Source organism: Cuculus canorus, chromosome 3, assembly GCF_017976375.1.
Source record: "Cuculus canorus isolate bCucCan1 chromosome 3, bCucCan1.pri, whole genome shotgun sequence".
Taxonomy (NCBI): domain Eukaryota; kingdom Metazoa; phylum Chordata; class Aves; order Cuculiformes; family Cuculidae; genus Cuculus; species Cuculus canorus.
The window spans coordinates 118,508,081-118,535,378 of NC_071403.1; the positions used below are offsets into that span (position 1 = coordinate 118,508,081).

The 27,298-nt window shown below is 39.5% G+C and overlaps 1 protein-coding gene across 2 annotated transcripts in view; it reads left to right on the top strand.

Annotated features, from left to right (window-relative positions):
* Nucleotides 1-27,298, top strand: part of KLHL29 (kelch like family member 29) — a 410,457-nt gene that overhangs the window by 308,399 nt on the left and 74,760 nt on the right. For both annotated transcript variants that reach the window (XM_054062520.1, XM_054062521.1), the window contains one exon: nt 25,212-25,350. In XM_054062520.1, coding sequence (XP_053918495.1) covers nt 25,212-25,350 — 139 coding nt within the window. The remainder of the gene's footprint in view (nt 1-25,211; nt 25,351-27,298) is intronic.

Consider the following 27,298-nt stretch of genomic DNA (forward strand, 5'->3'; position numbering starts at 1 on the left):
GTGCAGTACCTTATTTCACAGAAAGTTAAAGAATTATTGACAGTTTAAGTGACAGCATGGTATACAGGGAGATGCCATAGTGAAAAAGTTACCTGATAACTTAGATCTATTTTTTTCCTGTTGAGTTTAAATTGTCAACACTCCTTGTAATAATAAAACTCTTTGCATGGAGAGGACTATAATTTAATTTACTACTGTGAATATTGATTCCTGGATAGTACACTCTTTATCCTGCAGATGACCTAGATCCTTGGTTCCCTAAGGGTTTTGAATAATAACAGCAGCAAAGGGTTTGGATTACATAAGAGACTTGATGGAGATTAGTTACTTTCTCTGCTGACATTTTAATTTTATTCATTTAATTTATTCCCCATATTCCTCGCTTTGCTTTGTAAGCTGGAAACCATTGTCAGTCGGATTGGCGTTGAAGAGCACTTACTGTTCCGAACATTGTTCTTCTCAGTCATACCAAACCTTATGTTCAAAGTAAACTAGAAAACACCGTGTTCACTTAGAGAAGTGATTTCATTTCTCATGAATTGAAATAATCCTTAAAGAGATTGTTTAGTCCAAGTTTCTATATTAGGAGGACGGTCGCCATGGGCTTCTGACAGAATCTCTTTATAAGCAGTCATCGTGGTGTAAAGTTGCAGCTTCTTTAGAGTGCATGGGGAGTATTTCCACAATGCAGGCGAGCCAGACGGAGTTGCCCTGGGAATCCACAAATCCATTACTGCCAACTCCAGTCGTTGAAAGGAGAAGATCTCCAAAAGTGATAGAGGATTCTTGATAAAGTAGGAAAAGGCAGACAGGAAGGAAAGAAGTTCAGTGAAGGGAGAGAGAAAAGAAGGGGATGGAGGGGAAGGTGGGAAGGGTGCATCATCTGCTTTCTGAATTCCCAGTGTATAGGGTGCATATGGACCAAATATTCAGGTTTTTGAAGTCTGTGTAACCGCAGGGATCAGTCAAGGTATCAGGAGTCTATGAGAATTATCAGGTTTCACAAAATTCTTGATCTGTCCACAGGAATGTGACAAGTTGCACCTGGAAAACCCAGAACAGAACATGACAAAATGGCATAGTTTCAGCATAAAACAGAGGTTACTTCAGCATTTTTTTTCAGTGGTATTTCCTTTGCCCGGTTATTTTGAGTCACTCTAAGGCGATTAGAGAGGCTCGTTACCGACGCTCAGGAATTGAGAAGGTGAGTTGTGTTCCCTTTTCAGAAAACTGTCACTATCTCTGCGTGAGCTCAGATGGAATTGAATAAAAGTCTGTTTTGTGCTCAGAGTACGGAGCCAGCCTTCTTTTTTCTTCCAGTGACTGTGGGTTAATACAGGCAGCTGGGAGATCTGAAGCCTGTTTCCTCCGTCTTGCAGCCGTCTGCTCTGTGAGCTCGATTGCAACAGAAGATGTTGTATATGTACGTTAAAGAACTCTTTTCCCTTTCCCCTAACCATTTCTGTGCTGCCTACCAAAGAAACCTTTACCTAATTTCGTGCCTGTTTTCTCCCTCAGACGCTTTCTAGTCGAGGATCCTAAATAACTAATACTTTCAAGCTTACAAAAATCTTTTCATCATCCTTATTAGAAAGAAGAAAGATGCAGTTGCCTGGTTAGAGTTTGTGGTGAACACATTTATTGGCATAGATAATTTTCTAACTAGAATGGATAGATAAAATTGCTCTTACATAAAAATAGAATTCTTGATATGTTAAGTATATTATGTTAAGTCCATGAAAGTTATGTTTTAATGTTGTCTAAGATGAGACAACAGATTTGTACAGCTCTGTATCCATTGTGGATGTACAGGGAGAAAATTATTGTGTGTGGGAGGTGATAAACCCTTGAAACCCATTTCTGTCTGGCACCAGGACTGGAATATAAGAAAGAGGTTCTTTAAATAATTGGAAGATATTTTTGTCGAAAATAGAAGTTTTAAAGTTTTTAATAATAGACTCAGGGGTCAAAAGGTAAAAGGTTATGTAGTTAGATAGCTTGTTTGTGTACCAGAAAAACCAGTATACTTGACCATAGGTTCAGTTTCCAAGCAGATAATGACCCCAAACATTCTTAGAAACAGTATAAGCATTTAAAAAATGGTATAATGAAATCTGAAAAGGAACTCAGGATCGAGCAGCCTGGTATTCATTTGTAACCTTAACCATTTGGAGCAAACGCAGATTTTATTTCATTCAACACAGTCGCTACTGTTCTTTATATATCTCTAACACTTCACGTTGCACAGTATGTTCCTACAGCAAAATCTTCAGGCATCGAAAGAGAAAAACAAACAGTTTTTATTACTTGCAGTTCTTAGATAGATGTGGTTTCTTCATTACGTGTTGCATTTTGAATCATCAAATGTATTTAAGTTTCAGTTTGGCAATAATATTAATATTGGACTCAAAATCTAGGTGAGCCTCTTAAAAGATTGTGGGACAGGACGCATGTCAGTACTGGGCAAAAGCATTTTCCATGCAGGTTCCTGTGAATATGCGGAGCTTCATGTGAATTTTTATTGCATTAAAGAAAAGGTTTAAGGAAAAAGCCAGAAGGGTTTGTTGGAGATAAAAAAAAAATAAATAAAAAAAAATCTGTCTTTGTAAGTAACAGGATTTCGTAATTTAGCTCATATGTTAATGGTAAAATGAGTCCTTAAAAGTATTCTTTTCTACAATACTTCATTAGTGGCCACTGGTTAATAAGGCTACTCTAATTTCAATGGTTGTCTTAATTTAAACTGCTACCTTGATTTTCACAGGACTGGCTCTTATTCCATGAATAAATTATTACTTTGTCACTCGTTTTGTCAGCACTATTAACTATGGAATATATTCTGGCTGGTCATTTTAAGTGTCTTCGTTATCAGTATTGTGCCTAGCATTCATTATCCTCTTATCTCTCTGCCATTTCTCTCTGTAGAGAGGTAATGGATTGATTACTTTCACTGCTGTATTGGTCAGGATGTACAACAAATTCTCTTCAGCTCTATGGCTCATTCATCATGGATATCCTTTAATCCCCCATCCCTGAGTTTAAACGTTTCATTCTCTTCATGTATATTGGAAATTATTAACAAAGACAAGAATCCAAGCCGTGGATCCTTTATCACTCTTTTACTGCAAAGCATGGTCACTGAAAATCCAAGGGGGGGGTCTCTCAGTTGTGCTGCTCAGGGGGATTAAAGTGCCACAGAACCACTAATTCAGTAGCATCTGCATTTTCTGAAATACCGACTACTGTGTTGCAACTGGAGAATTATTGAAAACAAAACCCACAAATAAGTGTTCTTTGTGATGTGATGATCCCCAAAGTGCTGCACATACGTAGGGGCAGTAACAGCATCCCTGCTGTATGGGTGTATATTTTTAACTTGTAGATGGCATTTGAAAATAAAGGCAGTTTTCTGATTTAAAAAGTGTGTGCATGCATGGTGTGGGCGTACTATACAGAAAATTCCGTTCGAGCGAGTTGAATGGGAATCAAAGGGTTTCCTCATCTGGCAGACCTGTAGCAATCTGAGAACAGAGGGTAGGAGTGCTTTTCTTGGCTTTTCTAAGAAACACGTTCTTCCTGGTAAAACTGTCATTGCAGTTTTGTCCAGCAGGCATCAACATTTGGCCTGGAAAGGACCCTGGTGAAGGACCAAGGCAGCAGAAACACTATAGTACAAGTTGAAACTGAAATTACGCAGAAAGACCCTTTTAGAGATGGGGAAATTGCTGCCTTAGGTCTATGAAGGGCACACAAAGGCTCTGTATTGCAAGGGAGGTTCTCCTAAATGTAGCTGTGTAGAAGATGTAGCTCTGTATCACTAGCTGCTCATTCTCCAGAAGGTACATTTGCTTCCCTTGTCATTGGCACAGTTCCTCATACCGATGCAGATCAGCCTAGTCTGCACACAGACGCTGATAGGAGGTTATACTGGCATTTCTTGTGCAGAAGTGCTTCACATGGGCTTTCGAAGGCATCAACCTGATCCTGGGAAGAGAGAAACCTGACTACGGAACAAATGGGGAAAGAAATATTCAGAATCTTCCAAACAAGTATCAGTTAAATATAAAGAAAAGCATTATTCACTATAATTTACGTCTGAGGACCAAAACCCACTGATAGCCCTGTGACTCAGCCTCCGTTACAGTCGAGCCCTTCCTGAGTCTCTCGATGAGGAAGGCTTCTCGCAGTACAGTGAGGTTCACAAAAGGCTTCTCTAGTGCTTTTCCCTCATATCAGAGACACAATATCGATCAATTACAATGATGAGTCGTCTAAAATGCAGTCAGTATTCAAGGGGTAACAGCCACGATGCCGCTGAATAGGAAAGAAGAATGAAACAAGGAAGCCTTCAAGACAGTTAGAGAAGGACCTGTGTTTAGAATTGTGGAATCATAGAGTAGTTTGGATTGGAAGGGACCTTAAAGATCATCTAGTTCCAACTCCTTGAGCATGTATTGTCCAGTGCTACAACAGACTGAAGAGAATAGACCCAGTACACAAGGATATGTATAGAGATAGAAATTTATCTTCTTTTTTTTAAAGCATAAATAATAAAGCATCAAAATATTTCCACTAGTGTTTCTGCCCACTGTAAACTATAGAACTCTGCATTTTTTTTCCTCAGGAAAATAGAGAGTGTGCGTGCTTCTGATGACAACACGCTGCCTACCATGAGGTTTGCAACAAAAAATACATTGAATATCGAGATATTTTAAGACTGTCTTGCCTTCTCAATTTAAAAAAAAAAAAAAAATCAGGTATCTTTATACCTATATTCAGTCTGTGGGGAGACAGTCCAGAAGGAAGATTGTATCACTTCAGCCGGGTAGTGAAATCTTTGTAAGCAGCCCCTTGCCTCTTTGACATCTTCTCTTAGATGTCTTGTCAGAGGCACTGCCTCTGACATCTCTTTCAGATGTCTTTTGTAGTTGCTTTAAATGGAACATGGCCAAAAATTAAGTTCTCATCCTTCCTTATGTCCCTTTTATTGTTATCAACAGTGCTATTATCATCCCTGTCTCTCAGCAGTCGGCATGTTCATAGTTACAGTTCTGAATGTTTTACTTGCCAGAATTTGACTGGTCGGATCAACAAGGTTTTTGTCACTGCTCTAGAAGTAATTAGAAAGGACAGATTTCTCAGCAAGAGAGAGGCATTCAAGCAAATCTAGACCCGTCTTAGGATCCATGAAGGTTATTGCTTACAGAGAGATTTTTAGTAGGGCAATAGGGCCCAACAGAGGGGGGGAAAAAAGGAATATTTCTCCCTTTGTTGTTTAATTTGTACTGAAACTATTAATAGAGCCGGCTTTTTCTCATTTCCTGTATTTTTCACAGTGTGTTGTCACTTTCTGCTTTTGCTTCCACCGGATTGAAATAGAGTGTTATTTGTTTTCTTTAGAAATGTCATTTGTCCTGTATCACAGTATTTGATTTCCTGGCACCTTTTGCTCAGCTCTGTGGCTCACAGTATGGATAATGTTGTGTCTCAGCGACCCCATCATATTGTAGTACGGCACAGAAATTCTTTCAGGTGCGCGTGAGAGGGAGAGCTGCTAAAAGAGTTCGATGTTGCATTCTCCCACAAAGAGCACTCTGTATTTCAGCCGATCATTTATTTAACATTTGACAGCCTCCAAAAGGAAAGGAGGGTTATCCGTACACATAAATGCATTCTGGAAGGAGAGATTCAGCCCGCGTTACAGTTGGGCAATCTGCACATCCAGCTCATTTAGTGGATTTCTGCTAGTATTTAAACAATTTCAACAACAACTCTTACAGAGATCCTAATTTCGGTCTGCCCTACCCTTAAATCTAGTTTTCAACCTCCAGCTTTCAACCAGAAATCACTTATTTACTGTCTTTAGAGAAGATATCATCCAGACCGAGCTCCTCAGGACCAGGGACAGGCTTGATGCCACACTCTGGACTACAGTGGAGTTTGGGGTGGGCTGAGACTTGGGACTGAGACCTGCAGAGTTGGTGTCCAGAGAGCCACAGACTCACAAGGGAGATCCCCAGCGAGTTTTTGGGTGCTCCGCTGTCAGGCAGTGCTGATGCATGTGCTTTCTGAGTTACCCCAAAGCTTGTGTCAAGTCCTTGGTTGACTTTAATCCTTTCCTGGGTGATAACCTTTCTGCCTGTACTTTAGGCTGAACTATTTCTTTTATCTACACCGAGATCATCTGAAGCTCAGCTACCATCCTCTGATTTCATACCTAGAGGGGCACTCACCAATATGGTGTTTCCAGCTGACAAGTGCAAAATAAGGTGGTTTTCTGCTTTTTGAGAGTGAAGACCTTCTAAATTAGCATCTCTTCTAAATTACTCCCTCTGCTGTGTGTGACCCCCACAACCTTTCTTTATTTTAATAATGTTGTCAAAACTATATTCAAATGAATGTGTCAAGTTTGTCACCAGGAGCCCTTCATACTGTTCTTAATATACTATAGGGCATCAAGGTCGTTACTGAGCGACTATATATTATCTTGTATTTTTCTTCCATGTAACTCCTGTGCACTGATTTGATAATTTTGGTCATTTTGAATGTTTTCTGCTTTTGAGTATTTTGTGAGTAATATGAGATTAAATACCAAAATCAATATGCACTCAGAAAAAATTTAAGTGATGAATAGCTGACAAAATAGTGGCCAAATTTCATTGAAGATACACTATTTTCAAGCAAATAAGTTAAAATATGAAAGATTTCTTTATGAGCATTTCTATTAAAATATGCTACTTAATTCCTGATTGGTTTTATTTCTATTAAAAACGCTAATCTAAGCTGAGAAAACGTTTTCTACAACTTGCAGCTGAACTTGCATCACTGAATAGAACAGGGGAGAATTAATGAGATCTTTCTTAAAACACGTTGAAAATGAAAAGCTGAACATAGTGCCAAATATTAGCACTATTCTTTAAAAACATGCAATACAATAGTCAATAAGTTTTGATCAGATGTTTTACAAAGAGGGGGAATTTCTGATCTTTATAAATTGATTGTATTATAGGAGCACTTTACTATTAGATGATTTGTCTTGCTAAGAAAATGCTCTCTTTTTTTTCATCTGTAGCTTAGACTGAGGCTTAGTTTAGGAGGTGAACTTCAAGATTTTTTGAAGTTTTTGGGGTTTTTTGGTTTTCTGGAGCTATCCAGGATAACTCTCCCCCCGGTTTCACAAGAACAAGTGCCATATCGAGTGTTTGCAATGTGAAGTTTGGGAAGGCTATTACCAAACTGAAAAAAAAAATCTGAACTTCTGCTTTATAACAACTTTTTAATACAATATCAGAAGATGCGAAAGATCTGCCTGGAGACTGGCATTTAGCTATTGTGCTCTTTTAAATTAAATGACAGCTCATACAGGCGTTCCAGGGCTAGGTGTAGAATCCTGTTATTTACACATTGTCAAAGCTTGGGTTTAATTAACTCTAATTCAACGTAGTTTCCCCATCCTCGCATACTCTTTCTGTCTTTCTTTCGCTCCCTCTCTGTCTTTTGTTTCTGCTGGCCTTGAAAGGCTTCGGAGCGCCTGTCAGGGTTACACTGTGATTTCAAATGCCTTCGTGCCTGTTGCTGGGTGGAAAGAAAATTATGTCCTGGCAGAGCAGCAACGAAGCATTTCGTTGTCAGCCAGGAGATTTGGGTTGCAGGGTGAAGCTGGAGTGCTAAGTTTCAGCCTGGCCGCGGCTTTTAGTGTTTCAAATGATATGTGCATGGTTTCTAAGGCAAACGGAGCTGCGCTGCTGCTCTGATCAAAGTTGTAGAGGGTGCATTTGGATTTCCAGAGCCAGAGTGAACACAGTCGTTTGTCAGCTTCCCCATCACATGAGGCAGCGGGGGTTGCCCCGTGCCTGTCCTCGAAATGTCGCTGCAAGGGCTGTTGTGCCAGCAGAGCTTTGGAACAGCAGCACATTGAGGATCACAGCCCAGCTGCAGCCAAGGATGCAACTGGGGATGAGTAGCATCTCCTAAGAAAATCAGCCAGCAGCGTGCGGCAGAGGATGGTGAAGCCATCAAGCAGTGGAGTGGTGTAAAGATATAAAGAGATCAAAGTCTTAAGTTGCCCTTCATTCGTCGCTCATTCCAAGTATTATTTTTTGGCAGAAGTAGTTCAGATTAAAGACAAGCTTCCCTGAGTGCTTTTAAATAAATACATTACTTCCAATGCGTATCTCCTCTTTGATATGCTTCTGTGGTTCCTCAGTCTCTATGGACATACAAATTATTACTCTATTTCTTCAACATGATTTTATATGGCAAATATTCCTAGAATCTGAAGGGTGATTTTGTAATGAAAGTTGCACTAGAATAGGCCAGGAACAAAACTATACCAATGGTTTGCTTTTACGTAGCGTATATTCCAAAGCAGTCATCCAGCCTTTGGGTTGTAACAGGTTTCCACCTCAGTTGTGCCCAGACCAACAGCCTGGTTGTCAAAAGTAAACCCTAAACTTCCTCTCTGTTTCAGTTCCCCTTTCCCTCTTTGCATTCAGTTCACGTGCTTTTTCTTTCAGAGCTTTTACGGCTTCAGAAGCCTCTTCAGTTCCTCACGATGACTTCCCCAATAGTGAAAAAAAAATCGCATGCTGGTTTTCCTCAGACCAGGAGACCTCTTTCTGTCCTAATCAGCTGCCAGCATACACATGGTGTCCTTCATGCCAGTGGCTCCAGTGCCGGATGCTCCCCATCCGCCAGGAGCAATGTGGGCAGCCCTCAGCAATCTCTGCCTTTCAGCGGCTGAGAGTTAACCCAGCTGGATCAAAGGAGTTGAAAAATCTAGATGGCTAATCAAAGCTGATCAGCTAGCCTTCCTTTGTACTTAATAGAGAGAGATGGACAATCCTGGGGGAAACCCAGCTGTGCTGAAACAGATGTCCAAGGAAGCGAGAAGACTCTCCCTCTGGATGCGCCTGTGTCTGTCTGCAGAAGGAACTTGGATAACGAAGTTAAGGCTAAATGGCTTTTACGCAGCTAAATGTAGATTCGATTCATTTCAGCCCAAAATACGTACCCTGTGTAAAAGTATGCGTGTTTATCACAATTCAACTTTAATAAGAAGTATTTTGAGGAGTGCTCTCCTGTCCTCTACCTGAGGGACCGGTGAGCGCAAGGAAAGCAATCACATCCTCAGCCGTCTGCTGCAATGCTAACAGAGATGAACCGAAACAACTGTCAAAGCTGACACATCAAAGATCTTTCTAGCATTTCGCAGCCTTGAGAAAAAGCAACCTGCTCGGATGTTTTCCTTAAATGTTTTGTAGATTTTCCAATGCTTCACTTCTCATTTCAAAAAAAAAAAAAAAAAAAGGAATAAAGATTTTAATAAAGATAGCTCAGTTATTTTTCCGTCACTCAAGGAAAGCCGTGATTCTTCTTATTAAAAACATTGATTCGAATGTGATACCATTAATACTGGGAAATAAGACTGAGTTAACAACAAATATTCCAGTGCATGTCTATCAAATATGTGAAATAATAAACTTGAAAGTAGGTATACAAAATAAATACCTCAAGTTGAAACTGATAAAAGGGCAAGAGTTCTATTACTTTCCAGTCTGGTAGAAATGAATAGACATGTAGAGTACATTGTTCTCCTTCGCTGGGTTTTAAGGCATGAAAAGCAATTTGGAGTGTAGTCTTGCTTTAATGCCATTTAGATTCCACCCACAGGAACGTCGGTGCCTTTCGTGTCTGTGGCAGTGTCTACATAATGTGTTTCTAAAAAAGAAACTTAGTTCAGTTCCGGTTAAAAAGCTTTGGTTTGTTACCATTATTCACGCAAACTCTAAATTTTCTAGAGCTCCATGAAAAAAATGCTTCCAAGTTTTATTGCTGAAGTTTCCACCAACCCATCATGGCCAGTGGTTCAGGACATGTGTGATGCTTTCCTTTCGATGCCAGAAAGGTGATTTAGGGCAGTTTGAGTTAGAGGACACTTAAGTTGATGGGGCAAACCATGCTGTGATGGCCCAGGAGGATTTTGATGTCACAAGTCCAAATGCAGGCTAGTTCTTCATGCAGGCCACCGGGAGATCTGGAAGCCTTTCCTAAAGGGATGATCTATAAGCTTAATTAAGCACAGCACAATCAGACTAGTCCTGAGCTAGCGATGCCCGTGCATCACCAGGCTGCATTGTGCTGTTTTGCCATAGTACCTGGGCCCTTTGAAAACCCAGTGCCACTGCCCCGCGCTCCCTTTGCCGGTCTGGAGGTACGCGATGAGATGGTACAGGCGCCAGCTTTGGGGCTGAGTGCATCAGGAGCATCACATCCTTCAGAATACGAACCGCATCCGTCTACGAGGAGGTGAGGGGGCAGTTTGCATTGTGAACTCAGTGCTTTGATTAATCTATTCAAATATTAACTTGTCTGGTGAGGTAGACCAAAATATCCTCTGGATATATAAATATTCATGTACTGACATCTGCCACAGCTGCACAGTTATAATTTTGTTTTCATGGGAGGAAAAAAAGTCTCTTTGAGGAAGGTCCAAAGTAGCAGAGGGTCTCTCTCTTCATACCTGTCACTGAGGAAGTTGAGTAACTTTTTGCAATCTTTTAAACTTCTATTATTTTAGCCTGGTCTGTGAGGATTTCACTCCAACAAAACAGCTGTTTGTGTTCTTGGATCACTTTTAGTATATGCATGTGAGGTGGTATGTGTTTTTCACCGTATAAAACCAAACTCTTTGATCGTCTGCAGGCTGTTTTCTGCCCCTGGCACAGTTCCGAAGCAACCCTGCTTTGCACAGTTAATGGTATCAGTTTTTCATTATGGCCTTGACCTCTACCTTTGGCGCTTAAAAACACACCTTCCATTTGCTCTGACTTGGCACAATCCATTCAAACTCCAGAATCTTTCTTTTTTTAATTTAATTTTATTTTATTTTATTTTATTTTATTTTATTGCTTTACCATCTTTATTTACGGTTATCCTGATCCAAGGTGTCTTTTCACTAGGTTTACTCCTACCTTCACTTCTCTGAATTTTGCCTATAAGTCTACTTGGCCCTCTTCTTCCAAGAAAAGAAGAAAATAACCCAAAAATATAATCAGCAGTGTTGTTTGTCAGTAGATTCTATACAAATCTGCAGCAGCTAGATTGTTACGTATTAAAAAACCAAAAAACTTATTTTTTAGTTCAACATATTGGAAATCTTTGTGGCTTTGTGATTTTTGGCGTAGGGAAGACATTGTTTCAGTGCACCACCAAATGTGTGAGGGTACAGCAACCATATTCTCTTTTTGCTTTCAAAAAGGACTTGAAATGGATCGTTCTTCAAGTAATGTCAAACCAAGTAATTAATCTTTTTCCCTTCTAGAAGCTCTATGTAGTACTCTACAGTTGTTTTTAAAAGAATTGCATTTGTTTTTCTAATTTATAGATTGAATGTTAAAGACAAGGGAAGAACTGGTTTGGACTACTTTTGGGGTTCATTAACTACAGAGGGAAAAACCGTAAGAATAGCTAGAGCTCGCACTTCCAGTTCTGAACTCTTGACTTCTTTTACTTAAACCAGTAATAAAAATTGGTATTAAAATGATATAAAATTTGTGTGATTAAGACAAGAATTGTACATTCCCCTACAAAAGGGGATGTCTTATTTCTTTGTGAAGCTGTCGTTGCAGGCTGTTCCCTGCAGACCAAGCAGGGATTTAAAGCTCCAAAGAACGGCTGTTTTACAGAGTAGGTACTTTCCTCCCAGCTTTCTCTTTTTAACCTTTGACATTACTTCGATTAGTCAAAAGCACTTTGACCCTATTATTTCAGCAGAAATCATTGGTTTTCTCTATGACAAACTATAGACAGGTTAAATTTTCAAGAGCTGTTCAGTCCCAGGCTTAGAAGTTACCTGGGCATTTGGCAGAATTTAAACTAAATCTTCTGGGTTTGTGGTTTGGTTGAGTTTGTTGGGGTTTTTTTTTTCATTTCTTAATGTTCTTGCGAATAAGGACGCCAGCGCTGCTGCTTCATCTTCAGTTTTATTTTGCTTTTAGAGCATTATGCAATTTTGAAAAAAAGAAGTTGCAGCCTGCCCAACTTGCACTTCAGTCTGGCAATTTTATGTCCTTAGGAATGCACTGAATTATCTTAATCACATTCTTCAATGATATATTGCCACCTTAAAAAAAATACTGCTAGGAGACTATCACGAGCGTACAAGAGGGAGTTGAGGAATGAAGATGTGACAGTTAAAGGGAAGAAGGAAAACTAATCAAAACCCAAGATGTAGGTTGAGCTGACTAGAAAATTAACCACTAAAAAGTGTCAGGAAATCAAGAAACAATACTCCTTTAATGGTATTGCAGGCATGTGTCTATGTAACTATTCGGTTTACAGTAGTACGAACCCAATTCTGTTCTTAGTTAAACCAGTGTGTTGGTTAGAACTGGTAAACTCTTAAAAGGGCTTTGTATCAGTTTAACTCTACTAGTTACTGCCGAGCCGCAACTCAGTTGAAGCAAGCTCTGATTATATATAAATAGCTACTGTCTGATGGTGTATTGACAGTGTCTTCACTGAAATAAATTGTCCTTGAAACTATTTTTTGCTGTAAGACACCATTTCAATCAGAGTTTTTTTTCCAAATCACGCTCATTAGAAAAGTCATTTAACCGTCGTTAACAAGGTACATATTGCCAGAAATTATTACGAGAGATGATGTTGTTGCAAAATGTGTTTTATATTTATTTTCCAGTTTAGTAAAATTTAAATAGCAAGTAGATATGATAGTTCATTAAGATGTAAAATGGTCAAATACTCTTTTTTCACTTTATAATGTCATGGTTTTAATTGCGTTGCTGCTATTTAGTACGAGAGAAACATCATCTTTTCTAGGTCAATGTTTCATATTTGTGTTATGATTAAAACAGTTTGACATTTTGAATAAAAATATATTAATTTGTTGTATTAATTAAAAATAATGACCTAGAAAAATGCTTCTAATACAACCTAAAGACATCAGCACGGTGAGACATGGCAGTTGTGCTGTATTGTCACTATTAATGACATTTTATGAAGAAATGTATAAATGTACATAAAAATGAAAAAAATCAATTTCTGAACAATTTTCATTTTTAAAGCCCCGTATCTGAAATCTTGAGTCCACAGAAAGGGTCACAGATACTTGGGAAGACAAAACCAACTTTTGAAATATTGACATTTCCTGTGAAATGTAAAGGGCAGCTTTTGCAAAGGTAGATATTTGTTCTTTTTAAATACATGTTAGCCCTCTGCTGCTAGAGCGGGGAGAGGGCAAGAACACAAGAGGTGAAACCCTGAAGCCTTTGAAGTTTAGCCATAGATTTTTAATGAGATTGTTCCCAGGGTTGTTCATTTGTACATATAAACTGCTAATACCAAATTGTTAATTAAAAGTACCGCTATTTTCATAAATATGTATATGATATATGAAAATTAATGGTCTAGAGAAATGGGAAATAATAAACGAAATTACAATAATTATCTCTCCTGAAACCAGTTCAGACACACAGCTCACACTAGTCAGAGACACCAGGTTCTGCTTTGTGTCATAGGGCAGAAAATCACTGAAGACAAACTAAATAATCACCAACTGTTTTGTTCCTGAGGAATGCAAATTAACATTGAAAATTCCGCAGACAATAAGTGGTGGTTATTTCATTTCCAGTTCTGTATTTTCCTTTTTGGAGATGTCATTGCTGTATTTAAGGCTGCAAGAAAGCATCTGCCCTTTGAGAGGACCTCAAAGACAGCCCTCTTCTCCAAATTGGTAGTAAGTCCTGTTTTACTGTGTCACAGATCAGTAAAGTACCTATTTCTATTTTCAGTTCGACACCCTACATTATATTCTAGTTTAAGTCCAAGAAATGAAACAGTGGGAATGTCAGTGTGACTTTTCCTAAGTCTGGTGAACCAAAGAAAGTTTCTACACCATCTACGCCCCTGCATTCCTGATTTTCAGTGAGAGACAGATGAATCAGTTCCCATCAAAACCCCTTTTTCTAAATTAGATCCCTTTATTTTCAGTTTACCCAAAGCTGTAGCGTGGCCTCTCTCCAGAACTGCACCGTTTCAACAATGTCTTTCAAAGATACCTGTCAGGCTTGACATTTCTTACATTTCACTGTCTTGAATGCTCGGGTTCAAACCTGGAAACGGTTAATGTTTTACTTTGCATACGGCTTTTCAGAACAGTGCAAAGTGGCTTTATGGATCCCTGTTATCCTGCAAACTACCTTCGGGGAGCTATTGGTATAGATATTCCGGTCATTAGCAAGAGAAGCTGCTAGTATCTTAAATTAAAATAGATCTTTGATTTCCTGCTAAGACCTCTAGAAAAGAAATTTACTTCAATTCTTTCGTAAAACTTTACAACTTTGTCTTCCCAGTGCAAGCTGGAGCCCTGGTGAGGCTGTCGTTTGAACTGAAGCTGTATCGCAGCCTCTTTTGTTCTCTCCTCGCCTTAGATGCCTGCTTGCTGCCTGCTGGCTTGCAGGAACGAGCAGGATGACTTGTGGTGACAGCTGTAAAGTTGCGGATGGGAGCAGAGAGAGGAAGAAAGCCCTTGTTCGGTTAGGAGGGGTTTTATATCTCTCTGTTTCCATAACTACACGGAAGGAGAAAAACATGCTTCTTTCATGCTTGTCTAGATTCAAAATTGCCTGTTGTCATCCTTTCATGGGTTCAGCACCTTTGCGAGTTGGTCTTAGCAGCATTTTTGGATTATGAAATGATTGTGAAATTTGTATATTCCCTTCACAGTTGAAATTTTGACTTAATCACTGTGTTTTCTGAGGTATTCCTTTGTTTTCATTTGTATTTGAAATGTTTTAGCCAAGTCTTATCAACCATCTTCATTATGTGAAAAGCATTCAGCTCTCAAAGTAGTCTTTATAAGCTTGCTTAATTCTTAGAGAGCCCATAAATTTTAATACTCATTAAATAAATCTTTGTCCTTTAATCTCAACAGACTTCTTAAAAGTGCCTTTTTTTTAATTCTGAGTTTGGTAAGGCAGCTACTTAAACACTTCCTGATAATGTGTTCCTCTATGAATATAAACAACATTTGCAGTTAAATGGTTTCTTACATTATCAGCCACAGACACAGCTTAGATTCTCTTGTCGCACTGTAGAAACTCACTGTTCATGCAGCATGGATACTAGGAGGTGACTCAGCCAGGATCTATACAAAAATATTAAATATTAACAAGAATACCTTTCAAAAAGTTTGTTTAAAAATCACGGTTTACTCTATTAGGGGGAAATATGAGTTAGGCAGAAATTAGGAGAACATTTGACAAAGCATTTCCTAAGCAGCTGCAACACTGTTGGACTTGGAAAACTTCACAGTGCTTATAAAAGAAGAAAAAAAAAAGAAAAAAATTATAATTTCACATCTTTAGGCCAGGTATAATCCAGAGATTTAAAAATGTTATAACTAGAGAGACGTTCAAAGAAAATCTGACACAAATTATGGGTTTTTTTCATACAAGACCATGTTCCTAAAAGTAAAAAGTGCATGGAAGTTAGAGGGCTGTTTCTGTGAGACCGGGCTGCCTCCCCAGCCGCTCATTCCTGCTCCCTTCTCCCACTTTCCTCTGCTCCCATTACCAGTCCTCTGCCTTGAGCTGTCTCTGCAATCATGCCCCAGCTCATGGGGCACAAAAAGTAGCTTCTTTATAATTTTTTCCAAACCTGTTGTCATTTATGATTATGAAGGAAGTTAACAGCCTTGTATTATTATTATTATTATTATTATTATTATTATTATTATTATTATTATTATTATTATTATTATTTCTTCCGTAGTGGTGAGCAGGGGATTGGAACTGGATGATCTTTAAGGTTCCTTCCAATCCGGACCATTCTGTGATTCTATGAGTGGACATGAGTGCAGCCACTGACAGATGCTGAAGCTGTAGAGCAGGGAACCGGTTGTTGAAGAAGAGTTGCTGAGTTGCACAATACCCCAAAGGACGTCCCAGAGTTGACTGGCAGCGTTTTCATTCATTTATTTTACATATTTTGATTACAATTACCTGGTTTGATGGTGTAATAAATCACTGGGTCTCATCTTGGAGACAAGGTCTGTACTAAAAGACCTTACAGGCTGCCCAGGGAGGTGGTCGAGTCGCCTTCCCTGGAGGTGTTTAAGGAACGGGTGGATGAAGTGCTGAGGGACATGGTTTAGGGAGTGTTAGGAATGGTTGGACTCAATGATCCAATGGGTCCTTTCCAACCTTGTGATTCTGTGATTCTGTGAAAAGAACAGTTCTCTATCATAGGAGATGTCCACTGGACCAAGAGATGCTGTTGCGTGCATTTAACCCAGTGCATAACAGATGCCTGGTATTAAGCCATCTGCTGAGTATATAGGCCTAAATACTTTGATTTAGTACTTTATTATTTATAGAAGATGTATAATATTTTCTGAAAGACTGATATTTCCATGTCAAAGATTTGAGTTGGTTTTATTTGCTCTTATTAGGCATCATATACTGCAGTATATGAATCCTAGAAAATAGGTGCGTTACAACTGGACAGCAAAGAAGGAATTATTTTGTTGATTACACTTACATCTATTTTAAGAAAAATCTAAGTCCTGCCTCTGTTGAAGCCGGGCAGTGCTGCCTTTGTTTGAAATGGACTGAGGACACCCTCCTCTCTTTTCTAATTAACATACATTATGTGCTTTGAAGTCTTTGATCGTCAGGTGTTACACCTTACAGTTGCTGGGGTTTTTTTTTAACTCTGATAGGTGCAATTTGTGTTGGATGCATCCCTGATTTATTTCCAGAAACCTATCTTTTCTTATTTTGGAAAACCGAGAGTTTTGTTTGCCGGCTGTAGGTACGCGCAGGCGAGTGACTGATTGCTGTTAATACACAATTCACAGCTTTTGTTCTTGCGCCACCAAAGCTGGTCAGCGTTTGACTATTGCTGACATGTTGGGAGCCTGTTGATTACACTATCGGTTTCACAGATGGGTGCTTCTTGTTCAAAGCCTTCAAAACTGGGAAACGTTTAGCTAATGCCTTGCACTACATAAAGAGATCAAAAAGGTGTAAAAGCTATCTGCTAGTCTTTCTGCTACAAGCAATTAGGGTAATACTGAATCCATCCCAGATCACATAGTAATAAATATTTTAGCCTTCCCTTAAGTGTGTATTGATATTCAGGGCTGCCTGCTGGTAAATAAAACAATCAGAACTAAATTTCTCTTTCGAGTCTGAGCTATTCTGCGTTTCCAGCACTCACAGGGGGTTGGGTTTTTTTTTTTTCCTTCTCTTTCTGTCTGTCTCTCTTTCTCATTTTGTCTCCGGAGAAAATTATTGTCTGCCTGGAAATCAAGTTACAGTGCTAACTGAAATAGTGGCATGTTATAGAAGGAACAGGGGGCCAGGCTGGCAATTTGCTGAGATCCCCTGGGGTTTGTTTGCCTTGGCCAATATACAACAAGCTGCAGCCAACTTTATATTTAATCAAGGGTGAATCCTATGAAAAAACTCCAGCAGATCCTGATACAGGAAGCTGCATCTTTATCTCCACATCTCAGTAGGTATTTTTATGCTGGATCCTTTGGTCTTGCTGCTTGTCCTTGTATGGCTCACAGCCGGTGTTGGAAAACTAAAGAGATCAGATTGTCTCCATATTTTTTCTTATTCTTTCTGTGCATTCGTATATGTAATGTAAATGCAGTTCATTTTCGAAGCTGGTCACATACACTCACTGTGCATTTGTAACCCTGTATGATTATAAATTAGCAGGCATAGATACCGTAGAAGACTTTACCGTATAAATCAAAGCAGCAAAGGCATTTTCACCCCCAAACTCCTCTTTTTATTACTGTGTGTAACTGTGATGCCAAAATTTCTCCAACGTTGCATTTAAAGTAGATCTTCTAGAAACCAGGGGTGTAGTTCATCTCTGAAGACAGTCAGAAAATATGTTGAAATAGTTCTACAGCCAAATGTAGGGAAATCTCAACTCTATAATGTGTGAAGGCATCCTTGAGCTGCCTCCTAATGTCAGTTCTAGTGATGATAATAGGCTGAAAATTGGTTTCAAATCATAATACAGTGACTCCCCTGGGATTTTTATATATTTAGAAAGGCTCCATTTACACATAGAGCAGTAGTTGTCTTCCTCAAGTGAGTAATCACCACAGCTAACTTTGTTGGCCTCCTCTCATGTTACAAGGTGAGAAGAATTTGTCTATGTGAGCAGTGAAAAATTATTCAGCACAATGGGGCATCTCATTGCCAACAATCCTTTGAGTAGGCTTATTCTATACAGCCACATATGTGTTGTTCAGGAGGAGATATGAAAATATTTTCCCACTCTCCAGCATCTGTTGCTGTTTTCTTTAACAGCACAGGTATATAACAGTGTCAACAAGACTAAGATCTAGACAGGTTGGTCTGCACTACCAAGTCCTGCTGCCATGGCTGTATCAGCTCAGACTATGACAGCTTCACACCTTGCATTTCACATTGCTGTGCTGACAAAACCCAGCAGAAGATGACTCGCGTTGCCTTTTGTTGTTCAGAGGTTGGTGTAGCTGTGCCAGCGGCAATACCTCTCCATCAGCATATGCTCCATCTTCACTAGGGAGTGTAGCTGCGTAGCAGACACTCAGCAGGGCACGGCCTCGCTGAGTCTGTACTTTGGGGCTGTAATGCTCCTGTAGACGGTATTGAGCTTTTCTCAGTGCATTTTTTTTTTCTGGTTTAAGGGCTTGTGAAAGCAGGATGGCATCCTGTGGAAACTATGTAATCAATACAGATTGAGAGAGAAGGGCTGGACACGCCAGTATCATCAGTGCTATTTTGAACCTCCATCCCAAGCCATTAGCAGCCTTAGCGTTTCACAGTACAGAGCGAGAGTGTTTCACCATTTGTCTGCCTCCCCCATCTCACCGATAAAGGCTCCTCATATTGGCAAGTCCCAGCTTAGTTACGCCCCCTTCTCCTTCTGCTCTTGACAAAGAATTGAGATTCAAAAGGAAAAAGTAGAAGTTATTTATCTGCAAGAGATTAATTCTCACCTTCTGTGCAAAATATGAGTGTCTCGTCTCAGCTAATTATCTAATCTCCTTTAGTAATCCCTAGGGAGAGACACCCGTGGTAGTGCATCCTACCTGGCTGAGCCCATAGGAGGGTCTGCGTTGAGCGTGAAACATGTTTCTGTCTCTAGAGGAAGTCTTGATAACCAGATGTTTAATTTTTAGAGTCTGGGAAGAATACTGAAGATCACAAGATAATAACTGAGACATCCTCAGCTGTTAATGGTTCCCACAAGGCTTCACTCATTCCCTTTTTGTCTATTACTATTTCATTTCAGGCTAAAAGAGAATGAAGGACCTATTTCTTGTCCTTTGTCCTGAGTAGGAAGCTGTTCTCCAGAGGTGTGTACTTGTCTTCACACCACATGGAAGCTGCTGTAGTTAATGGTGTGTTTGTCAACTGGGAAGTAACTATCTCCTTGCCCGATAATCATGGGAGAACCTAAGGGATGATGTTCCATGGTAGCTGGTCTGCAGTATCAAGATGTCCCCGGGGGGGAGTGAAGAGCAGCCTCAGCCGCTGCATTGCCAGGTGTGTCTGCATAACTTCATCAGACTGCTCTAACAAGGCAACTGGGCATTTTGATGTTATCTCTCTACGCTTCAAGCTATGTATCAACAGTGCAAAGGCAAATAGAGCACTCTCCAGGCTTTGGGATTCTCCATGTGGCTGTGGGTGTAACAGTGAGGAGAAAGACAGGTTTGTCAAAACTGGCGGAAACTCATGAGTTCTTATGTGGTTCAAGAGGACAGATTCGCCATGGTACACTTCCCCAAGACTCGCAACTCCGATTTGACTGCCGGGTCTTCTGCTTCTTAATGTAATTTCTTGTAGGAGACTATCTCTACTGCACATACTCTACTGTCAATCAAAACGAGCATGTGTGCATAGTGCTGGCACTTCATGGTTAAAATGCTTGTTTTACATAACTAGAGCATGACCTTGGGAATTAATCTCCTTAATTATAAAAGCAAGAAAGTAATTGGATTTGCCTTCTCATAACTTTTCTTGGCTTTCCCACATTTTCTCTCCCAGTCATGAAAGCATGGAGCTGTCTGGGCAAACGCTGGTCTCTTGCATGTTCTTCACAAGAATAATTAGTGATGTTTCATCAATTACCCTTTGCTTTATAATACATTAGTTTTTTCTAAGCAAATTTTGAAAAATACTTTTTGTAAAGTGTTCTTCCATATTTCACAGCTCATTATTTTTGAGCTTTTTCTACCCCCTTTTAAATGCTTATCTACTAGGATTTAAGTGAAGAGTTCTTCGTTAAAAAGTGGAAATAAAACAGAGAGTCTCCACTGTGCCACAGGAGTGTGCATCAGAGGGGATCTTTGGCTGGGTATCTAGGCTTCACTGCGCCTGAAATACAGAATAAATAAACTTAGGGAATAAGTTCCTTGTTCATTTTTATTTCTGATCATAAGTAATTAAAAAAAAAAAAAAGATTCACTATATCATTTCTGTTCCCTTTACTTGATCTATACAATTACACCATTGTTCTTGGTCCTACATTTGATCCAGGGCTTGTGGGGTCTTTAGTTTAATTTGTCCATTAATTAAGAGGAAGAAAATGTGGTGTGATGGGTGAAGCCGGGGACCAGGAATCAAAGCTTCTGAGTTCTTCCTGCCTCTGTTCCTGACCTGAGGAAAGTCACTTACACCTTCTGACCCATATTGTTTCTGGGACTCTCAATATAATTACGTTGAAATGCCCCCAAGCAATGATATGAAGGCTGATAATGGCAAGATAGAAAGTGCTTCCCTTCACAAGCTCCACAGAGATGTTCAGTTGCAGGTTTCAGGTCAAGTCCCCTTTAGGTTGCACTGCTATGTGGCTCATGTAATTATGGAAGAACACGGGAAGGTCTGTTGTGTACTTCTTTATGAAGAAAATATTCAGCCAGTCTTTGACTAAGAAAGATTTAGCATCAGTGATGATGAAGATGACGGAAAGGACTTGCTTGGTTTCTGCAGTCCCAATGCGTGTGTGCATCAGGAGCAGGAAGGAAAATCCCCTGCTTTATGGATGCATTTGCTGTGATTCGCTGAGGAGAGGGAACTTTAGTGCCCACTCTGTCGAAGCCTTGCGCTTCGTTTTTACCTGGATCTCTTTAAAAAAAGATCAAGCGAAGAAAAAAAAAAATCAAACAAAGGAAAAAATGTGTGTAAGAACAAAGAAACCAGAGGAATAAATAACTACTAGGAAATTCCCAGTATATCCCTTTCTGAAGGTTTGGGGAAATTCCGTTTGTTAGAGGAAACACTGAAAATTAGGAGTTGCCCAGAAGAGGGACTAGCAGGAGACAGCCGAGATCATTTTTCACTGCCAGGACTGCACTGTGTTGTCTCTCCTTTTACAACTCATCGACAGACATTATTACCTGGTGAAAAAATTTGTTTTGCAACTCATCCTGAGTCCTCATAAATCATTAATGCCTGGCTAAGCACAGTGTGAGCATTACAAATACGCTGAGAATGAGGGCCCGTTCTGATACAACCTTGTGTCCAATACTAATGCCTGCTAGTTATTTAGTAATACAAAGGAGCCTCAGTGGGGAAGATCGATGAATCAATGCAGTCTCCTGACTTCCTTCTCCTCTCCCCCTGCCAATTCTCTTTCAAGATCAGAAACTAGAAAAAATACAGGACTGTTCGTAGCCATCTCTCTGTGGAGGGCACTATAGCAAGTCAAGGGGACAAGGAGGGAATTATGGCCTCCAGATGCCTGAAGGAATCAGTTTCTGTTTAGGGCTCGTTACGATTTCTGATATTTTATGAGGCAAATTGCAGCACTGCTCCAGACCCGTGTTTTCTAGATGCATACAGTATAAAGCACAATGGAGTGTGTGAAGAGCATAGATAGTAACTGTGTACAGGAACTGCAGGATTGGAAGTAATTAAAGGGTCCTCAGTCCAAGTAATCAGCCCATTACTTGGGGGAGTACTTTTGAGTGTTTAAACGACTGAGGGAGCTGGGGTTGTTTAGCCTGGAGAAGAGGAGGCTGAGGGGAGACCTCATTGCTTTCTACAACTGCCTGAAAGGAGGTTGTAGAGAGGAGGGAGTTGGGCTCTTCTCCCAAGTGACAGGGGACAGGACAAGGGAATGGCCTCAGGTCACGCCAGGGGAGGTTCAGACTGGACATAGGAAAAAAAATTTCACAGAAAGTGTCATTGGGCACTGGCAGAGGCTGCCCAGGGTGGTGGTTGAGTCACCATCCCTGGAGGTATTTAAAAGACAGGTAGACGAGATGCTCAGAGACATGGTTTAGTGGCAGGTAGGAATGGTTGGACTTGATGACCCAAGAGGTCTTTTCCAACCTGGTGATTCTATGACTCTAAATGCTCAAATCAGCTCTCACAATAGTGGAAATAGATGGTGCAGAGAAGACAGCAACTGTAGTTAATGTGGCTGAACTTTGTGTCTTGTTATTCAGCAATCTTGGCCATAATAATGAGTACATAGATGGTCTCTACTGTCATGCTTACCCAAAGCCCACTTCCAAAAACCCCCAGACCATTCAGAATGCAACTAAACTCTGTTTCCTCTGGTCTCCACACTTGGAGCATAGATTCCATCCATGCAGTTGCTATCCATACAGCCGTGCTCTTTGAACGCTAAGAATAACTGATCAGGACCTTTAAAAGGAGGAATGGAATGAGGTGAAATGGACATTGACCCCTTGTTTAAGTGTGATCTTAAACTTATGTCTTAGTGTTGGTTGGAGCCCTTTTCTTGAAAGGCTTCTGCAAGGCAGATCGTAAAGGGCTGCCACGGACACTAGAGAAAAGGATCTTCAGTAGGAGCTCAGGAAAAGTGCAAATGGGGATGGAGGACGATAGTTGAGAGAATTTGAAAAGGGGAATGACAAAACAAAAATGAAATTAAGTAAGGTATGAGAGAGTATCAGAAAGTTTCAAGGGGAAAGTAACTGTCTGTAAGGCATGAAATGATAGAAAATTGGTCGGAAGGAAAACGCAGTTGCTGTAGTGAAAGTGGGAAAATGGACAAAAACGGAGGGAAAAATAGTTCATATGTGAAAAGGGATAGAATAATCGTCATCTCCGAAAGTATGCGGCTTAGAAAGCACCTGGTGCTGTTCCTGTGAAACCAGGGACCTTAGTCACTTTGACCCTAAATCAGGCTGGATACCCCTTGTGTCCAAAGCATCCTTGGTCTGAAGCATTTGTAGTCACGTCAGACTTCAGGCACCGCACCTGCAGCGAAAGCCTGAAACTTCTCTGCAGAATATTAGGATCCCATTTTAAGTTTTGCTCGAAATGTATCCTTGTACTTTAGCTCCGATGAATTCGTTAAAAATAGTCTCTGCTATGGCACCCACAGGACAGAGTGGTTTGTTTTCCCCTGTTATAGATCTGACACAAGCCTGCTGTTATTTCTGTGCCCTCTCTAACGATCTGCTTGCTCTCTGGAGAGCACTGACCCATTTCAGCACAGAATAATTAGCCTTTCAGACACTACTGTGTTTCCATTAAATAGACATAAATGTGCAAGGTGACATTTATTTACTTAAGGCTGAAAAATGGGCACCACAGATATCGGTGCTTGGGAGAACTTCAATTCCTTTTCATGCAACAGTTGTATATTTGCATGCTTTCGTGTCTTTTAACCACTAGCGCTTCTCTGAAATGATTCCCGTTGAGTTTCACTCGGGAAGCAGAGGTCTTCATGTTATTAAAAATTAAAAATTTTAAAATTAAAAATTATTTGGGTCTTCATGTCACCTTCAGATCCTTTGGCGATGCTTTGGCAGCCCAGCACCTGAGCCCAATAGTGACATTAAATGCAGTTATAGTTACACGCTCTTCAGGTCCCTTTTATATTGTGTAAAGGTGGACTCCATGTAAAGAACTGTTGGTGATTTACAGATCTGTCTGAAGAGGAATGTGTTCAGGGTGTTACGCTGAGAAAATGAGAACCTTGACCTATTGCAAACATAAAATCAAACCAAAATCCTTTAGTATTTAAAATCAGCCCTTTTATCATCTTGATCACTGGATTCTGAACCACCAGACTATTGCCCAGGTGAAAAGTATATTATTCATCTTGATAGCCACTTTGGCCTGCAAAGTTGGAGGGAAGTCTTACCCGTAAAAGTCCGGCCAGCATATAAAACATGTAGGTTGCTTAATAGTTCACATCCACACATGAAGACAGGGCATACTATTATTTCATTCTGTTAGTACCAATAGGCTTTATAAAAGGAGGCACCATGCAAGGTAGGTGCTTTATTGCAGGATGGAAACACTTTCGTAGGTTATTTTAATCATTACGATTCTTTCATGATGTGTGAAAGTTGATCGTTGCTGTAAATGAAGCCATTGAAGGCTAAAAAATAAAAATGCTGTGATGGTAAAAATCCTCGGAGTGCAAAAAAAATGGGAAATGCTATAAAAGGCAGTAGTTTTTTCTCTGCGTGAGATTATTTTTTATCATAAGCATGCTTTTAAGCTAATTCTGAAACATATACAACTGTAGTCTATATAGCTGAGGTATATTGCAAGATGCTTTGATAATTTGGCTAATTTTTTATGCACTGTAATTTATATATTATTTAGAAATACTGTTTTATTCTGTTAACCGAGAGGCTTAACACATTTTTACTATGTTAAGGATAAGTTGGTTTTGCAGGTTTTGTGGTTTTATTATTTTCACCCATATCCAGTTCATATTGCATCATAATACCATATTTTTACTAATATTATTCCAGTATATTCAAAACTTATTTGCATTTGGATATAAATTCGTTAGCTCTTGATTTTTCTTATAATGAATTATTTTAACTTTTCTGTAATAATGCATTCTCTTTGTTTCTGATTTGCTGATGCTGAAATATTTTGGTTTTGGTTTTAACCCTTCCAAATTTAGGATTGTTTTTGCTTTTTTTCTGTATATATATATTTCAGTTGTTTAGACCTACTGGTTCCTGCTTTTTTCTTTTCCTTTTTTTTTTTTTAATATGTTATGTTCGTAACTTCTGACTGTCTGTGTTGAGCCAATCTTACCGACAAAAAATATCAGTTGTTTCCTGTTTCTCTACTTCTTTACAAAAAAAAAAAAAATTGAAAAGTAAAAAGTAAAAATAAAAAAAACTCTTAATGGGAACCCTGGCACTGTCTGTCTTCTCTGTTCTGCAGAAATGTTGAAGGAGTTGAACCAGCAACGCAGAGCGAAAGAGTTTACAGACCTGAAAATTATTGTTGAAGGCAAAGAGTTTGAAGTCCACCAAAATGTTCTAGCTTCCTGCAGCTTGTATTTCAAGGACCTGATTAAAAGGTTTGCCTTCCTTCCAGCTGTGATCTGCTCTGTTCTTTTGTAGGGCGCATTTGTGTCGCTTTTTTTTCCTCCCCTCTCTTGCAGGTTTATGAAGATTGAATCTCCTGTCACAGAGCCAGTAGCCATTCTTTCCACCTCCTCTGAATGTATTTCCAAACTGAGACTCAGAACCATTTGTTACACATCTGACCCGTACAGCGTAATTATTTCTGATCAGTAGAGGCCGGTTTTGGCTGAAGAAAGCGTTCCACCACTCAGAGAGCTAAGATTTAAACTCAGCTGCTAATGGTGATTCAGAGAACAACTAAAAACTCTTGCTGTCGATGTTTTCAAGGGACTCCATCACCTAATGGCAAAAGTTTGTCCTTCGGGCTGCAATGAGCCATCAGCGTTCTGGTGAACGATGCTGAGACCTCGGGCTAACAAAGCGTTTTGAGTATCAAAATCCCTTCACCCGGAAATCTTTGTTACATGCTTTTGTGTGGCTTTTATGGGCAAAGGGATTGATATCTTTATTACTTGGGGATTTTTAAAAGCAGAATAGACAATTGATTAATAACTTTAGAAAAGATTGGAAATAAGATGATGTTCTGGTCAAAACATAGCTTAGTCTGCATGGTAGAGTAAGGGTAGTTTTCCCTACAAACAATCTAGCTTAGGGTAGGTACAATATGTACATTTTCTAAACGTCATGTCTCCACCTTCGCATTTTCCCCCCTCTGTTTCTAGCTGATTGATTCTAAACAGTGCATGATAATCTTTTTTTTTCCATTACATTGATTTTTCAATTTGTATGCTTCATATACTTGCATAGGAATAAATTGGTACTCTCGTATTATTAGTAAGTTAGAGTAGCAAGTAGGGAGAAAAAAAAAACCATGAGGATAACTTTCATTTTTCTCTCAATCATCAGCAAATTAATGCAGCTGCTGATTTTGCCTTGCAGTATTTTCCTGAGCAGACTGAGCCTGGACTGTGCTAAAAAATGGGATTAAAGAACATTTTGCTTGCTTCAAATCCTGTATTTAAATTTTGCCAACTAACACAATAGTGACTGTATTTTATTTCAGGATGGCATATTGGCTGGTATCTCCTTTCAGTGTCTTATGTCCTTTTGCACAAAGCTGGTTTTATAATTATGGATATATATTACATTTCTATGATATAACTGTGCTGACTGCCTTATCAATTATTCATAAAAAATATGTTGGCCTAGGAAGCATGTCTTTTCCCCTCTGTAAATCTAATGATTGCTAGCTGTAGCTGTGCCAGATCTCTCCTGTCCTTTCTCTTCTGTCTGCTCATTATCATTTAATTGTTAAGGCTACAGTATATGCTTTTTAGGGTGATAAGGAGTAGAGTCAATAGGGAAAGAAAATCTTAGAATCAGCTTACAGAAATCCAATAACTGACTGGCCAAAGATTGTTATTTGGATTTTGCTGTGAAGACATCTGTTTGTGTGCAGAAGTCACCAGGCAGCATCTATTTCTTGAAGCACAGAAATGTTGCTGCTTTATTATTTAGTTATCAAACTATACGTTAGATTGAACGCTGCTCTGATATGAACTCATTTTAAACAAACAAATAAAAACAAAAAATCCCTTTTGGAATTCTCTGTAAAGAGACTATGAAAGTGAAACCCTATTGTTGTCTTTCAGCTGCTCACACAGGCTCAGGTGTGGTAGGAGTTAAAAATAGTAGCAGGTTTAGCCCATTTGCCAACCTCACCACTTTTTGCCTTCTTTTACATCATCATCAGCAATAAATATTCCACAAGTCGATTTGTGTCCATAGCCAGGTCACTCCATCCCAGTTGTCTTCCATATATAACCTCAGCTGCACACACGTAACCTTGATGAAGGCTAATGGAGTTGCACAGGTGTATCCAAGGCAAAAATACCTTTATTACTGATGATGATGCTTGAATAGGGGAAATTCCAGCTTGAT